At 38.5% G+C, this 17,880-nt stretch overlaps 1 protein-coding gene across 1 annotated transcript in view; it reads right to left on the bottom strand.

The window, feature by feature from the left end:
- kdrl (kinase insert domain receptor like) overlaps positions 1–11,981 on the bottom strand; it is a 66,434-nt gene extending 54,453 nt beyond the window's left edge. Inside the window, exons 1-2 of the mRNA XM_041798055.1 lie at positions 11,460–11,981; positions 171–261 (exon numbers count right to left, since the gene is read on the bottom strand). Of these exons, the coding sequence (XP_041653989.1) occupies positions 171–261; positions 11,460–11,523 (155 nt within the window). The 5' untranslated portion in view covers positions 11,524–11,981. The remainder of the gene's footprint in view (positions 1–170; positions 262–11,459) is intronic.
- Positions 11,982–17,880: the final 5,899 nt, after the last annotated feature.

Here is a 17,880-nt window from a genome sequence, read left to right as displayed (position 1 = left end):
GAAAGTAAAATACTTTTTATGACATGATGAGAGGTGGGGTAATAAATGGCATGGAAAGGCAATACTCGATTGTAGAACAAGGACAGCTTATTTGAAAATGGGAAAAGCATATTGGGATCATTAAAGTGTTGGTTTGGTTTACAAACATCACATATGGAATTATTACATACCTGCATATGAGGTTTAATGATTCATCCTTGCGATGAAGAAGAGGATTGTCAGACGGTTGAATCTTAGGTGAGTGCTCCCTCTCCGAATGTCCTGTTAAACAAACACACACATGGAACTTTGAAAACCTTCACATCCACAGCGTGTATTTAGCAGCACGTGTCAGAAACTATCGTAATAAACACGATGGAAAACATTTCAGGACAGCCCTGTGGTTCGGGATAACTTGCCATGTGCATGTGGGTTCACTTTGTGCTAATATGCTCCTGTCCCTTATGCAAGTGATTGTCTGCTGCGAGAGCACTGGGGGTGTTTCCGGTTCTGGGAGAGCTTGGTGTTAAATGAATAGTGGTCTGGGATGAGCAGCAAAAAGAAAAAAAAAAGAAAAAAAAGACAGTTGGATAGTTTGTGAAAGGAGACAACGCGGGGAGCAGCTGCACCACTTTGCCAGAGAGGTCAAAGCAGCCAGAATCACAGAACTGAGCCAGATGAGATTTTTTAAAAATGTCCACAAAATAAAAAAAAAACATGCTTCATTCCTCCCTCCTCTCTGTTGAGGCATTTCTCACTATTGACCTCGCAGAATTCTATTAATACATTATCACAAAGGAAACTAAGAGGTTGTGATGTGGGGTGGTCCACACTTGGTGTACAGCCAGCTGTATCTGTTGAGAGGTCCCTCTCACTCTGATCAACATAGGAAACTCTGGGATTTTCTGTTATCCAAGAGGTATCACAGTCCCGTATGTGATTTCCTTCTTTTCACAAAGCTCCCTGAACAGCTTGTCACTGTGGTCAGAAAACAGCTTAATTAAGTCAACTCTCAACATGTGACGGTCTTCAGGGAAACATTTATTTGTAGCAGAATCAAGATGGACAATAGAGTTATACAACAGCCTCCAGCCAGGCTGACATGCTGACACATGATGGATAAATGTGCACACACAAGGAAATCCCATATACACACAGGTACACCTGCACTTACAAATGCAAACACGTGTGCAGAAACCCACGACACATTCAGTTTTTTTTTTTTTATTATTCTTCACAGCTGTTCAGCTCGAAATGAGCTGACGATGCCAGCGTTGGCAGGGGCACTCAATATCTACTTCCTGACAAAACATTAAAACATCATTGTTTTATTGTTCAAGGTTTTTCAACCTGAGGTGGGGTCATGGTCTTTTATGCTTTGATTCCAAATGCTTTCAGCAGTATGTTAAATCAATTAAGAAAACGAGGTCACAAAACAAACAAAAAAGAGTCCAAGGATTTGAAAACTCACAATGGCTATTCATTGCACACTCATACTCAGTTGTCATCTAAACTTCCTTAGTTTGACATGTTCTAGCTCTACCTCTATTACATGGAAAAATGTCATTTATCTGCTGTAAAACATGGCTTTAGACATGATGAATCAAACAGAAACTGACCTCTGAGCCCTGTTAAAGATCAATTTCTACATAAGAAAGGGCTAATTTTACATTTCAGTGTTAATTTTGGCAGCTATATTTAATTTAGTCTTAGTTTTAGTCTTTTGATTACATGTCTTTTAGTTTTAAGTCATTCTATCTTTTTAGTTTTAGTCCAGTTTTAGTCAACAAAAACTCAATAACATTTAGTCTAGTTTTAGTCCATAAAATAATCCTCACATTTTAGTCTTTACTTTTAGTCTAAGCATTTATTCTCTTGCTTAAATCTGGTACCAAACCATGGTAGTGTGTGCTGTGAACCCTGCTCTCTACAGCTGAGAGGCAGAATAGCAGATGCATTGCATTTTGACAGATTTACCCTTAGCAGAGAAATATCATGGATTTTGAATGTCTGACGAAAATGATATTACATTTTAGTTTAGTTTTAGTCATCCTGTTGAAAACCAAAATTCCTTTCAGTCAGTTTTATTCATCAAAGATCTATTTCTTGCTTATCTTAGTCTAGTCTTTCTCATGGAAATAAAAGGCTGTCGGTGAACAAATTCTAGTCATAGTTTTAGTTGACAAAATTAACATTGCTGCATTTAACATAGTTGAAGGCCAATACCTCATGAACTAGGAGTAGACAGATTACTGGCCAGGCCAATTATTTGAGACGATATTTGGCATTGGCTAATTATTGGTATCAGCATTTTATTTTACTAATGAATGAGAAAGACAGATATTTAAAAAGTGCTTTACTTTGGCTCCACTGCAAGGTGTACCCTCCCCTCTGGCTTCATTTTTATTCTCCACAGTCTTAGCAAGACTGCATACAAAACAATCTGATTGGCTAGATATCACAAGAGTACTAGCCAATCAGAACTTCAGTCTGGGTGATACTGACACAGTGAGCTGCCAGTGTTTTGCTCTGTGCCATTTCTCATGCTAATAGAGGTGGGGCTAAATTGTTTATTTTCCCTCCTTTTTTAAATTTGGTTATATGCTCTAAAAAATATTGATTGACCCCTATTATGAACCTAAAGTCTATCTTAATAAGATGTTTAGGCTGCTTAACATTGTACATGCTGTACAGAGGACACAGTGCTCCACAATTCTATATGGTCAAACAGAGGGACTCTGTAGTCAGCAGCTAGCCTGACATGCCAGATAGGCTGTTCTATTTATCCATTGGAAGGGATATAGCTCACATCCATCTGGTAAACCTCTCATACAAAGGGTTTTGGGGGGCAGGACTTTTTAAAAAATTCTTGGAAGGCGATTGGATGAACATTCTGTCTGTTTATGAACAGTGGAGCTTGTTGGTGGATAAAACTCATACTGAGGCCAGTCAGGGGAAGTGCAAAATATTGTTTCTACCAAGAGAAACCTTCTGTGTGGCTCTTTTCTCTTATTTCAGTACTGAATCTGGATCAGCTCTGATTAACCTGCCACTATGCTGCCACATCTGAGCTAATCTCTACACCAGTGGTAGCCATTGTATATACCAGCTCAAAGTACAGTCAAACCCAATGGCAAACTCATGATGAAACAGGTCGGGAGAAGAGCGAAAACATCTATTCTGTCATAGAAACTTTCAGCGTGGCTATGCGCTTTTGTTTTAATAAAGAAATATGGTCCAGTTCTGATAAAACTGCCACTATTCTATAGCTACAACCAAGTTAAATGCTACACCAGCTGCAGCTATTACTGTCAGCTTCCTTTACAGCTAAACCCTACCCATAGGTACCGCCACATTCTCCTCAAATGATGCTGATTGGCTAAGTCTGTTCTCAGATCTGGCACAGTTGTTTCAGACTGGAGCTTTACAAGATGGCTCAGTCTGATGACAGACATGGAATCCAGCCAATCCATCAGCTTTGCAAGGTTAATCAGCAGCTAATCCGTAAAGGAAGGAAGCCTTGTTCCAATGTGTCTCTGGGGCTTTGTTCAGAAAAGCTGAAAAAATCTGGGTTTCTTCAGGCATCAGCAGCCTCACTGATGTATTTGATAGCAAAGAGCCACCAGCGATTCTATTACTGATTGTTCGTCTCACTTTCAGTGCCAGCCAGCTCCACAAAGCATCCTGGTATTTGTAGGCATCACCAGGGTAGTGAAGTAAAAAGGGAAACTTAGTCCCACATATGCAAAAAACATGACAACAAATCCTATGTAGTCACAGTTTATGGGCCTTTGTAATGTATCCCATATTAGAAATTGGATCTTTTATACAAGCATCTTTGTCTATTGTCTATGTCTTTTGGGAATGCTGCAAATAAAGCGTGTGTTGATGCAAGTAAAGAATCAGACATTATCTGACAAAAAAGTATTATCACTATCATTATGATGAGCAAATCATTTATTCAACACTCATTGTATGAGTGCTGGCATCGGCTTGCACACAAACATCAGTCACAGCATTTGAAAACATCCCCCTGACCTTGAGTTGCACTGGCAGGCAGCTCATCTCTTAAAACCAGGCAATTTTCCCCCCTTTCTCCTTGGTAACACATTTCAGATGGATGACTCAGCAGGGCCCCCCAGCAGCCCACTAAAAGAGAAAAAATACACCCCACTGTTGTCTCTTTACACCAGCACCTTCCAAACTCCCACCTGCCCCAGAGCCTGCCCAACGCTGACCTCAGCAAGCGTCCAGACACCCCTAACCCCCCACAACAGCTGTGTGCTGCATTCCTCCAGCAGAGCCTGAAAAATGCCAGAAATTGTGCTTATTGTGCCGGTTCAAAGCGCCCTGAAGCTGGTTCTCATTAAGAGCCATTAAGAAGAGGACAGGCATGGAACAAACAGAGTCCTGGAGAGACACAGAGAGAGGGGGGGAGTCCAGAAGACTTCTGGTTCAGTTAGTCTCCAGTCAACTTACAAAGGCATTCCCATGGCATCACAGTCATACCTGACAGAGGATCAGGTTAACCATGATTTGGTGAGGATTGTCACACGTGTGTATTCTTTTCCACAGCTGTTCTGTATGAAAAGAAGTAGCACATGATGCAGTGTTTGGAAAACATCTGCGGTAGCTTTCGTACAATTCAAGGACAAAGAATTGACTTTGTGCTACTTTAAAATGTTTGTGGTGCACCAAAAGCTCCATAAAGATTTAGTCTGGTAGAAAGAATAATGACAAAAATCTCCTGACTTTCTCTTACTTATCCTACGATAAAGGTGCAGCAGTGCTACTAAAGTCACTAGAAAGTCTATTTGCCAACAGATTTTAAGATCTATATTTTGGGGGGCTTTTTATGCCTCTATTTCTAGAGTGGTGGACAGTGGATAGGGTCAGAAAGTTGAACTAGAGAGCGGGGGAGAGAAGTGAGAAAGGAGCCACAGGCAGGACTTGAACCTTGGCTGTACTCACACATGGGACACCACCTAACCACTTGGCCATTTGACTGTCAAACACTTTAAACTTTGAACAGCAATTAATCTCATGATGTCTGTAGTTAATGGAGATTAATCTACCCAATTTTAAAATTACACTTTTTTGGATTAGAAACAGTTGGAGCTTCCAGTTTGGATACTTTTATTTTGAAAGAAAATCAGGAAGTTTGAAGATTATGGCATGAACTTAACCATGGAAAAGCATTTTTTTTATGGATTGAAAAGCTGTGGTTGCAGACATCACAGTGCATTATCCAGTGATTTGAAGAGACAATAAAGCATGCAGTTAATTTCAATTTTAAAAATTATGCATAAATTATTAACCCTTATTAATCACGATGAATACTTAATGCTATTATTCCTATTTAGTTAAAGAAATGTAAGGAAACCTGTCAGTAAAAAGATATTTTGAACAAGGCTATGTTAAAATAACTTGACTAAAAGTCCATTAAAGAAAGTGTTTTTAGCCCAGTGCTCTCAAGTGTTTTCCCTTAATTTTGTAGGCTATTAGTTGTTTTTTTTTTTACTTTCTGTGTCTTTTTAATGTCTTTATGGTCTTCCTGTGACCGTTTTACTTTTGTGAAGCACTTTGTGACCCTACTCTTCTATATTTGCATTGTTAAAAGTCTTTACCTACTTGCAGCCACTTTTATAATGCTTTTTACTGGTGGGATTTTTCAATATTCATGGCCTGCCAATATTCATCTGTTCATATTCTTTAATAACAACATGTAGCTGATGGCTCAGGAAAGATACACACTATAAAATATAAAAACAAAGATGTGAAAAAATAAAAAAGCTGAGAGATAATGTGAGTAGACTAACTTATCTTACTGTTGGCAAAGTTTCACCAGCCTTACAGAAAGGTGCTGGCTCAAGTCTATGTTGCGTGACAAAAGCCCTGATCAGTGCAGGCAGTGACTGTACTGTTCCTAATTTAAACTGGAAACCACTAGACAAAACCCTTAAGTGCAGGAAAATAATGCACGGAAATTCAACTCTGTTTTGTAGAGAGTGTGTGCCATCTCCCTGAACTACCCATGTCGTCATAAAAGTCAGGGTTGAAAGATCTTTTTTTTTTCAAGGGAAAAGTAACAATGCCGCATTGGTTATTCCCATGTTGGGCATGGACTACTACACAACAAAGATGGCAGGGGTTACTCTTCTAAGTTGTTTCAGGGAAGCCATGGCAACTGGAGCAGACCAGTATAAAGAGTCACTTACCCTCCTGCAAACAGAGATGAGACAGAAGGAAGACATGCACTCTGTCTAGGCTGTTGTTTCCCCTTATAATTTCAATAACTGGAAACCAATGCAACATACTGTGCTAAAATCAGCTTGTGAATGTTCTACCAATAATCTTTTAAAAGGGACTATTTTAATGAAAATTTGCCACCATCATCTAACATCTGTCACTGTGGCAGCACTACTTCTATGGCCTTGCTCTGAAATTGTTTTGTTCAAGTGATATTTATTGTAGGGGTGCATGGATTTTTGCCAGTATCCAATATGCCAATATTCCCAAACTGATTTTTGCCTACATTGATATCATCATGTACAGGGTTCTCTCCAAAATGAACAGACCTAATTCTTGCAGTGTAAGGTAAAACAAGGAATGGGGTATATTTTTGGAATATTCAGTCATATACTCTGGAAAAAAAAGATTTCATGCAACTGCCATGACCTGGTTTTAATGCAGTGTCCTTGGCCAACCATGGCCTTGGACTTGGAGGTGCTGACCCTCATCCTGACCACTTAGCACTCAGCTACAAACCACCCCAGTGCTTGCTGGGGATCCCTGGCTGAGGACGCCAACGAAACCACATCATCTACGAAAAGCAGAGATGGAATTCTGAGGTCGCTCAACTGAAAATTCTCCTCCTCCTGGCTGCACCTCGAGATCCTATCTATGAAAATCTGGTGGCCTGTTAAATACAACTCTGATTGTGTTAGCATCAGGCTAACAAACTCAAATTTATGTACAAGTCCATCTCAGAATCTTTGAATGTTTGTAAAATGACTTTCAAATAGAAATTTTCTTCAAGTGCTTCCTGTCGACCATTAAATCGGCTTTAAATATAGGCAGAAAGTTTCTGTGGATACAGTTAATTTACTGTTCAAGCTGATATCTGCCAATACTGATTTTATGCTGCTAATATTTTGCATCTTTGTTTTATTGGTAAAAATTCACTTGATCTTGAATTTCAGCATTATCAAATATAAAACAATCACAAAAGGCTAAACACTCTGACAACCAGAAAACTTTGGACAGAGCCTCCCTCCCAAAATTAGGCATAGGTATCATTTTTCCAGCACTGTTATGTGGTCAGGGCATCTTAGAGTATCGTGTCCTGCACATAGACCTCCTGAAATGTCTCTGCTTTGCCAAATACAAGGTTAAGACAACAGCTAGGGAGAGGGCCTTTTTTATTAGCTGTATATTAGCCATTGGAGATTTGGAAGCAATATGCCCCAGACTTCTCTTAAAAAAGCAAAATAAAGGAACATCTGGCCATGATGGGTGGCCATTCCAGGTTATATAAAGCAGAGGAAAGCCAGCAAACAGGAATCTCTAGCATGAGAGTTCAAAATTGTAAACCCAGAGGATTCCTGTTCCATAATGTATGATTAAGACGAGTAGGCAGACAGAAGCTCCTTGAAATTGAAATCCCACGCAGGATTCAAAAAAAATATATTGCTGGCTCAGGATGGATACTCCTAGTATGGAACAGATGCTGCAATCATCCTATAAGAAGAGCTACATGGAGCAATTTGTTAAGTTAAATATCCCTGTGTAAGGGGATCACTTTTTCTACTCTACTGGTAAGTCTTCCAATCCAGGTGGCTGCATGTGTGAGAGTAGAAATATTTCCGCTGTGCTGCCTGCATGGACCCAGATGTATCTGTGGTGAGCAATGAGCCCCCAAAGCACTTGGTTGACCTCTTATCATTCCCATTTTCCACCCCATCTCAAGTGTCCCAGCAGGAAAGACGAAATGACTCCAAAGCAAATTAAACACAACATTAAGTCACTCAGCCAAATGAAAGCCTTAAAAACACAGGAAAAGAGGGGTTTGACAGTAATTGTAGGGTGAAGGGAGGTTATTATTGTGATTACAAAAGGAATTTTATGACAAAAACAAAGCATCTTCATGGTTCAGATGACCTCACACTATCATTCTTTGCATGTTCCTGTGACCTCATCACTTATGTTTTTCCAACAGAACAATCCAATCTAGAGCAAATTCACCAAAGTTGCACAAGAAAATATTTAACTACCTGGATAAAACAATTCACCTTTAAAATATGCAGTCTTATTTCCGTTTTACACTTGATTGCAGGCAACATGCACATCTAACAAATGCACGGGCCTGAAAGTCATTAACCACAAAACAAATCTATCTCCATTTGAAGCAGCATGTTGTGCAGTGTAACAAAAAAACTGCCTCAGTCTGAGCCATTGGTGTCAAAAGGTTAAAAGGTGGCGGCGTACTCGACCTGTGTTTTTTTTGAGAAGCAGCAGCTAAAGTGAAATGTTATCAAAGAGGTTAAACTTTATTCTAGACACCACGTCTTGACCTTGTTTCTTTCAATCACTGACAAAATGATTGCTTTTGCATACACACTAATAAACAGATTATCATCAGATTTCTGGCGTTACCTAACAAACTCAAGTTAATGCATGATATTTGATTTTTGCAGGTATTTTGGTTAATACTGATAATTAAATGTAGTTCATACCTAGAACTTCAGTCCTTAAAACACACAATGTAAAGTTTCAGGATGAACAGATTTCACTCTTTGGAAACACTTTAAGTGTAAGGTATGATTGTGAACAAAGAAAAGACTTCAGCTGACAAAGGTTAATTGGTCCTGCTTCTAGGGGTGTTAGACTAGAATAGCAACACTTTACAGCGCAATACTGTCTCGATATGTAAATTCAACCACAGACCGCTAGTGAGCATCAGACATTCAGCCGTTTGACTCGTCCATCTTCTCCTCTGTTTAGACACCGAGATCACGCAAGCCTTCTGACCTGAGCGAGCCAGTCACTCACACCTATCCAGGGTCAAAGATGATGTTGAAGATACCAGTGGTCTCTCTTCAAACAACTACAATTACACTGTCAAAACCTTGTTTTATTTGTAAGGACCTGCACTGTCATTTAGAATGATGGCTTCTATATTACAGTAAAAACATTATAGCCTGTTGGCATTCCTGTATCCATATACGCATTGTATCACCAGATTCTGGCCAATACATAGCCCTAAATCTTCAGTTACTTATTTGTTTGTACAGCCAATATTAACAGCGATATAGGCAAATATTTTTTAAATTTAGGGCTGTCAAGATTAACTACAATCCACACTTAGTGCACATTTTTTTTTCATTATTGCATGCTTTATTTGTTCTTTCAACACACTTTGGTTAAGCCACGTCTCCATGCAGCCACAGTGATGTGGAATAAGTCCACCCCTGCTCTTTAATGCCTCATTTCACTTTAAAATTCACAAACAGCTCAGCGGTCATGTTTCAACTTTTTCTGTCCGCTTATTTCATTTTCAATCCATAACAAGTTATTTTTTTCTTTGGTTAGTTTGATGCCACAATCTTCCAGCTACCTATAAAAGCAGCTCCATCTACAAACATTTACTCTTAGTTTAAGTTAAATGCAAAATGACACAAGAACAATTTTCAATGCAAAAATATTCAAATTTTAAAATGCAATAAAAGAGTGTGATTAACTACAGAAGTCCTGAGATTAATCGCGACTAAACATTTCAACCTTTTGACAGCCATAATTAAATCCTTCATCATATAGAGGTTATTATCTGATTATAAAAAATCTGATTAACACACCTAGGTTTTTACCTGGTAGTCTGATTATAAAGGGCATGTAAACATCTTAATCTAGAGTGCTGCCTATCCACACTTCAAATTCCAGTTCTTACTGAAACCACAAGGCATCATGATGTAACCAGGGGTTATTTGTATATTAATAAGAAGAAAACATCAATTTCCAAAAAACCATCAGAGTTCTAAAAACAACAGGTTTGAGTTTTACCTCATGTACTTGTGGAAAAAAATCCAAATATTGACAGAAACATGTGCAAAAAACAAATGACATGTGTCATATCAGATTATTACCATTGCCTGATTACTCCCACTTATCAGTTTACCAGTGTCCAAGTAAATGGGCTGAGTGATTAATAACAGTGATAACCGCCTGGGGTTGAAGTGTTAAAAGGTCTCTCAGGTGCACCTTAATGTTATGACTCTGCATCATCAGTCACAAGATGCAATGTGCACATTAATTTTGGTGGCTAAGCATGAATTCACTGTTTCTGTTCAGCATGTACAGAAAGAACCTGATGCAGCACCATCAATAACTAAGAGCTCTACTAGTCATCAGCTTTATGCTGAAACAATAGCCTCCTTTCCTCCCTGCCATTGTCTCGAGAATGAAGTCTGGCATAGCTCAGAAGTGAGCACAAGGAGCGCCGGGGTGAAATCTTTGCACAGGTAGCGTGTCACATTTCCGTGACCTTTTGCTGGCCAGAACAATTCCAGGCTGCCTCTTGCCCCTATGTCCGCTTCCTCCCTGTGTCTTTCCCACGCTTTGTGTGTGGACAGTGAAGGAAATCTACTTCAAAACATTGTCAACAATATCTCGTAGGTTGAAAGTGCGTATGGTTGTCTGTGATGGGGGGCTGGGGGTGAACAGAATTCTCATTGTTTGGTGGGGTTGTTTATTTGGATTTTGTGAGGAGGAATCAGTGGCACACTAGACCTGGCACAAGGTGGGGGGACATCCACATTTCATAGTCTGTTTTTTTTCTGTGGAGGTACTGTGAAACAATGAAGCAGATTGTACTGTCTGAAGAAACATGCATTCTCTTTCCAAAAATGTTGAATCCTGTTCAGCCACTCAAAACAATTGCTGGAATAAACACAGAAAAGGCCTGATTTACAATAAGATCAGGATATCTAGTAAAACAAATCAAAATATTCCGGCTCCAAATTTCAGGATAAAAGATGTCACAGGTTGATATAAAACTGTCCATCTATTAAAGTTATGGCAGTCAACACAATTTATTAACCTGTAAATATCGTGCAAATTGCAGTGGGACAAGACTACCTCTAGCGGAGGATGTGAGTATTGCAGGCCCTGTGATAAACTGCTAACTTTGAATTGTCTGACAATTGAATTGAATACACAATGGCAATATTAATGTCAAACATAAATTCAAGGAAAACAACTGGCATCACAATGCAACTCTAGAATCAATTAAACCCGATAGACAAAGGTGAATAAAGAGAGCCCACTTTCGCGCTAATTTAAGAATTACAGTCGTTAAATCAACATGCATTCAGTCGTTTAACATCACGTATCAAATAAACGTGTTTTTTAAGGTCTGCTCTCTCGCGCATGAAACTCTTCTGAGCGTAAATACCTGATCAGAGTAAGCATGAATGAAATCTTACCACTGCTGAGTGATGAACAGCACAAAATGACAGCGAGTGTTTTGAGGACGCAGGATGAGACCATCGTGCCAGCTCTTCACCGAAATCCAAACCGTGTTAGAAACAGAGTCACAAAGTTCGTGTGGAAGCTTATAATTCCGTCTGACTGCTGAAAAAGTTTCTTCTTTAAGACAGTCGATCAAATAGTGTTATTTTTAACAATGCTGTAATTGTAATCCACAAAGTCCTCAGGTGTGCATGCAAAAAGCGGCAGTGATTCTCCCCGTTCCCATGACGCGTTTCGCAGGGGAGCTCTCCTGCGCAGCTGGGTCGTCCAACTCTCGATTCCGCAGTGAGGAGACGGATGTGCCGCTGTATCCTCGGGGCAGGTGCTCTCCAACAACAAACTGAGATGAAATAGAATTAAACTGATATATAGAGCTGAGAAATAAGCAGTTTTCACTGATAAACTAACCGGTGCCTGGTATAAAGCTCACAAAAGCCAAATCAATCAGCTCCTGCCTTTAATGCGCGCCTTGGACAATCACTCCTCCTTTTCGCCTCCTCCATGCGTCAGGCACGTTTTATGAAGGCGCGGAGGAAGGACGCGACGTCACTTTTTTAGGGGGGACAAAGATTTTTTCTCTGGACGGCTGATAGGGTGTTCATTTCATGTGGAATAATTAAACAAATAACCAAACTTGATGTAAGCACTGATGAGTTAAAAATCTTTAGAATTCTGCGTGAAATGAGTCAAAAACTCCTACCAGGTATACACGAAATAAAATGAATGCTGTGTTGGATCCGTTTGGCGTACATGCAAAAGCAATGTGTCTTCATAAAGATAACGCTCTGACGTTTCTTCCCAAACTGTCAAATTCACTGTAGCTGCAACTGGAATGTAATGCAACAAAAAACAACATGTTTTTTTTTTCCAGTCTGGTGTTGTTTGGAGAATCAGAGGCCTGTAGATGACTGTAGCTAGGAGGTATTAGCTGGAAAACTCAACTGAACCAAAGTATGAAGCCTTAACTAGTCCTGGTTCAAAGATGACAACAATAGAACAGAAAATGTGGATTCCACATCTGTTTTGATGAGGAAAAGTCCAGGTGTTTTAAACTAGAGACTCCAAAAAGGATTGAGGTTGACATTTTTCTTTTAAGCATTGCTGAATTGCCTGGAAAAAATTACTTTATTACAGCAAATACAGTGGACTATTGAGAACAACAACAGCATATTCGAAATTATACAATGGATCTTTATGGATGTAATCCTGTTTTTGGACTAAAAATTTGACTGGATTTAGATCGTGTGGACCCTTTCTGATGCAGCAGGACTGTTTTTAATGGAATATTATGATAAAGAGAGTACAGGAGCACTTCTTATCGTGAGATGTGTCACTTCTCTGTTGTTTGTTGTCTGACAAATGCATTTGTGGCTGCTATGGTGGTTTTATCCTGATATGGTTAACATGGCCAGAATGCTGAGAATCAGAGCTTACTGGTGTTGCAGAAGATGTTGTATTTCCATTTTGTAAATAACTGAATAGTTAAAAAAATATCTGGTGGGCCCTCAGGATATTATGGGATTAATGGCAAAGGATTGGTGAAAGAAACCACGGGAGTTTCACTATCAGACAATTCTCTGAGGTCTCCTGCTCCAAGGGACCTCAATACAGTCATAATAAGTGTAAATCAAATATGAGTTGTATGTCTGAATTTACTTTCAGCGACTAAAACCTGTCAAAAGCAGTCCATAGTGTGAGATGGCAGTCAGAACTGAGAATCCGAGGCACTCTGATGTAATAACAATCCTTTATTAAACAGGGATATCTACGCATTTTGACTCCAACGAGTCTTCATCAGGACATCATTGATGTCCTAACACTATCGACTGCTTTTAATAAGTTAACAAGCAAGTCATTGCTTCCTTTTTTTATCCTCATCCTCTTATTCTGAAGAGCACCTGACCGTGGCGACATAGTTTTGGATACCTTTGACCCTACGTAGCACTCACCCACCTTTTTTCTATGGCTAAACCTGTATTTTGAGTGTTAATATAGGCCAAGAGTGAATAAAATAGCATCAGAATTTATTGTACTTATTAGGTATACACTGTATTTGTTTTTGTCAATATCTTATATGTTGATATATATACATTAAATTGATATTTAAGTGTAGTTTGGACCTAAAACTTCTGTCCTAAAACACACAATCAGAAGTTTGAGGATGGGAAAATTGTCACATATCAATCCTTAAAACACACTTAAAAGTAGTGTTGTGGTTAAGACCACACTATCCGAGACCACGATATGGCAGAGACCAGAGTGTACCAAGACCATGACTTTTGGGGGTTGAGTCCAACCTGAGACTGAGACAAGACCAAGACCATAAAAATCTAACTTAAAAATAATCACAAGGTTGAACAGTAAAAGAGCACTCTGTATTTACTTTTAGTTTGCTTTTAAATAAATCTGACAGCGAGAAAACAAGGTGTCTACAACTCTGTTTTGAAATCACCACATTGCAATTTTTTAGTGAATTTGTTCAACTAACTTATAATCAAAAATAAATCCTTGTATGTATTAAAAAGTCACGAATTGTGTCTTAATATCTGAAAATGAGATCTAGATTTGTCAGGTGAATGAGGCACAAAATATGTGTAAAGAGGTATTTCTGACTAGAAATAAGATTTACTGTTTTTTGCAGGTGCCTGACACATAAGACACTTGAATAAATTTCCAAGGAGGCGTTACAATCAATAACCTAAAGCCAGCTTTTTAAAGTCAAATTACAACATATTAATCAGGAAAAGTTCAACTGAAAATGACAAAAGCCCAACCTGAACAAAATACAGTAACAAAATACTCAAAAATCCAAGCTCACCACCGTGAGAAAACAGAGGTGTGGTTGCTAAAGACCACAAAACATATCCTCAAAAGTCCAAATACTATATTTTTAAATGGGAAATAACGATTTAAAGAAGAGCTTGGTTGTACTGAAGAAACATAAGAGACTGCAGTTTGTGACCTAAATGTGCACAGTGGGGTCTTGACCAATCTTGAAGGAAAATCACGGGTCCGGCAAGTCAAAGATCAAGATAATATTGATCTAAAAAGGCTCTTGATTCCAAGACAAGACCAAGACAGACAAAAGATTCTTGTGTTCTAATACTTTACTACTTTAAACTGAAAGAAATGATGATGACTAAGGAGAAAGGCTTCAACTGACATATGTCATTTGGTCCAGCTGAAAACTCTGCTAACTTAAACGTTCATTAGACCAACATTTACAGCTGACATAGGGAAATATTAGCCAAAATACTGTATGTAAATATTGGCAGAAATGTTCATATCTGTTGATACTGATATGTCACTTTCTTAGCCAATAGCTGCCATTATTGATATAATGCTGATAATAATGTGAATCCCTAGTAATTAACCAAAAAAGTCCCTGGGGAAGACCCCCAACAGCAGCATAAGGTAGCTCCTTAAAGACAAAGAACTGGTGGATTACTGTGTGGTAAAATGGTATGGAGTACATAACATTCATTATTTTATGGCAGAAGAACAGATATTGCACCAACAGTGTGCATCCTCTTTTATTTTCACAAGTTATACCTGACCTACAGACATGTAATATTTTAGATGTGGTGAGTTTGAGTAGTAGTGCTCACATAAGAGATGATGGGCAACTACATTTGGGTGTTTATGTATTTGTAATTCTGATATGAGTAGTCCTGTAGTCCTCAAGTGATGCTTTAGAATATTTTTCCACCTGCTATGAATGTTTTAGCTAAATGGGGAAGATCCCTGTATTGGTTTCGCCTGGGGCCTCCAAATTACTACAATTGCCTAAAATAACGAATTAGCCAATGGCCTATACTGATGCAATGTTTTTCATTACCTTTTTTGGTTACACTCCCAAAAATGCCAACAGTTCTTCCTTGTCTGACTAAGGAGAACAGATCAAGAGTTTGTTCAACTGCTCACATCTTTTGCCAAATAATACATTTCCTCTCTTAATCAGCCATTAGGTGTGTGAAATGCCAGTGTGATACAACACAATAGATAAACATCTGCTACAGACATTGGTTCATGTTGTTTGCCAATGGCTGATGTTGTTAAAAGAGGATGATACTGAAGTAAAACAGATGCATCTGTGCATCACTGAACACCAAAAGACTCAACAAATATCATGTCATCTATAAATCTAGTTCTCTAAGAGAATAATCTGTCTGTATGTCTGATTCATTAAGGTCATTGTCAGCATCACATGACTTATCTGTGGTGAGAATATGTTGCTTGCACTTTGAAGTTAAAGCACATATTTTAACTGTCTTTTGTGTTTACACTGCCTTTGATCAAATCAGCCTGCTGTGTAGCTGAGGTTAAAGGTAACAGAGTTTATTTTGTTTCAAGAGTAAAAAGAGAATAAGCCATGAACAATCATTGTGATATCTGATCCAGTATCTCTACCCAAGTGTTAAGGATAAATATTTGCTGGATTTAATTTTAACAACAGAAACAGGATACCCTGCTTTTTATATCAATGTAAATAATCCTCTTTTGTCCAGAAGTACCCTGCAGTGTGTGGATGTGCTGCAGACTGTTTTTTTATCACCACAACAATCACACTGCTGCTGTAGGTCACAGTAGAAAGCACTGTAAATAAGAACATCCTGCCCTCACCTTTCTGTCCACGCCAGGGCTGGACAGCCAGTTGTGGTGGTTAGTCTTGTTCGAACGTGATGAGCTTCATTCTAACGCCACAGCTGGGACATGAGAGATGGCACATGGGATATATGGAAAACAGAAAGATCTGTCATTAGAATCCCTTGAATAGCTGGGATTTTGAGTTTCAAAGTTTTTAAAGAGAAGACACCTTCTGCTTTTCAAAGATCAGTGTAATCAGTGCAATAAAGTTGGGAGTCTTTCATGAAATCACTCAAGGAAACTCCATATGTCCATATCTGTGTGGCTTAACAAACCCAAATTCAGCCTTTCCTGCATGCATTACCCAAGAAAAGGGGACAATTTGTTGCTTCTCAACTCTAATAAGAATGTGTACTGCCTATAAAACATCTTAATAAGAACAGTCTGGGGGAAAAAAGGTACAAGACATGCACAACAGAGTCTAGATGGCGACAACAGCTAAAAGTGACACGCTGTAGACTTAAAAATGTGAGGAACAGACATTGCCCAAGAGAGAAATAGGATCTGGGAAAAAGTTACAGTCTTCAAAAGTTTCTTAAAGTGAGTTCATGTGCATGTCTTCTGCAAAAAAAGACATTCCTATTTGGCCAAGAGGGCAGCAGGTAAGTATCCTGATGAACAATTGCTGGAAGTTGCTCGCTGAGAGGGGTGGACTCAAAGTGTCTTATTTTTAAGTCTGGTGTTCAAAACACACTATGTGGGGACCAACTAGTTTTACACACAGCATGCACTCTTCCTTTTCCCTCCAACAGCAAAGTCTCTTCAGTGAATGAACCAGTAGAAATAAAGCCTTTCTGCAGCAGTGGAGTGGAGCGGGTCTGACTTGCTGCGAGTCATTCTTAAATGAACACTGTGGCAAATGTTTAAGACCACACTCATGCTGGGGTTTTGGAGTTAAGAAAAAAGTTGATCAAGTAAATTTTGGTGGGCAAGTCAGAAATTTATAATAGCTTAATACTTTCAAGCCATAGTCATGATCAGAATAAACTAACTTCGTTCTATTTACAGTTTAATTGTTTTATGTTTAGTGATGCTGACTAACGTATCATGTTGCTTTTGTGAACTGTGCCTATTATGGCTTAAAAGAGGGTAGTGACTTTTAGTGGACAGTAAGTAATGTTGTACATGTTTGCTAAATCTGAAGTTAAGTGAACAGCTGAGGTCATATGCATATCTTGTTTTAATAGAGATAGGAGAAGAAAATAGTGTTACATTTGATCAAAATCAGATTAGCTCAGATTTAATTTTTGCAGCCATTAACCCTTTATAGAGAACTCATTGAAATACTTGGAAATTTAAATTTTAAGCCCTAGAATATTATTGGTGGTTATACCCATACTTTTTTATTTTTGTCATGTATTTTTTTTTTCATTACTATGTCGAAAATCAAGTTCAAAGAAGTGACCATATTTGGTTCCTTGGCCGTTTATGGTTAAATTTAGATGTACTACAAATGTCAATAATCAAAAACAAACACATATAGAGCCTTATGAGAATGTACTTACATATTACAAAGTTATTTAAATACAAAATATTCATTTAACAAGACAGTAAGGTTGTATTTAGATTCTGACCTCTTTTAGAGCCAAGACATGACTGGCTCCAGAATACTGTATTGTGAGGCCACAATGAAAACAAAGACTGATTTATGCCTTTTAAGCATAATAAAACTGTTGTGCTGTTGTAAAACTGGCTGAAATCATGTGTATTTCATTATTTATACCATTT

This window comes from Cheilinus undulatus, linkage group 10, assembly GCF_018320785.1.
Source record: "Cheilinus undulatus linkage group 10, ASM1832078v1, whole genome shotgun sequence".
Lineage (NCBI taxonomy): Eukaryota > Metazoa > Chordata > Actinopteri > Labriformes > Labridae > Cheilinus > Cheilinus undulatus.
Note: the sequence above shows the minus strand (reverse complement) of the source record. Positions and strands in the feature narration are given on the sequence as shown.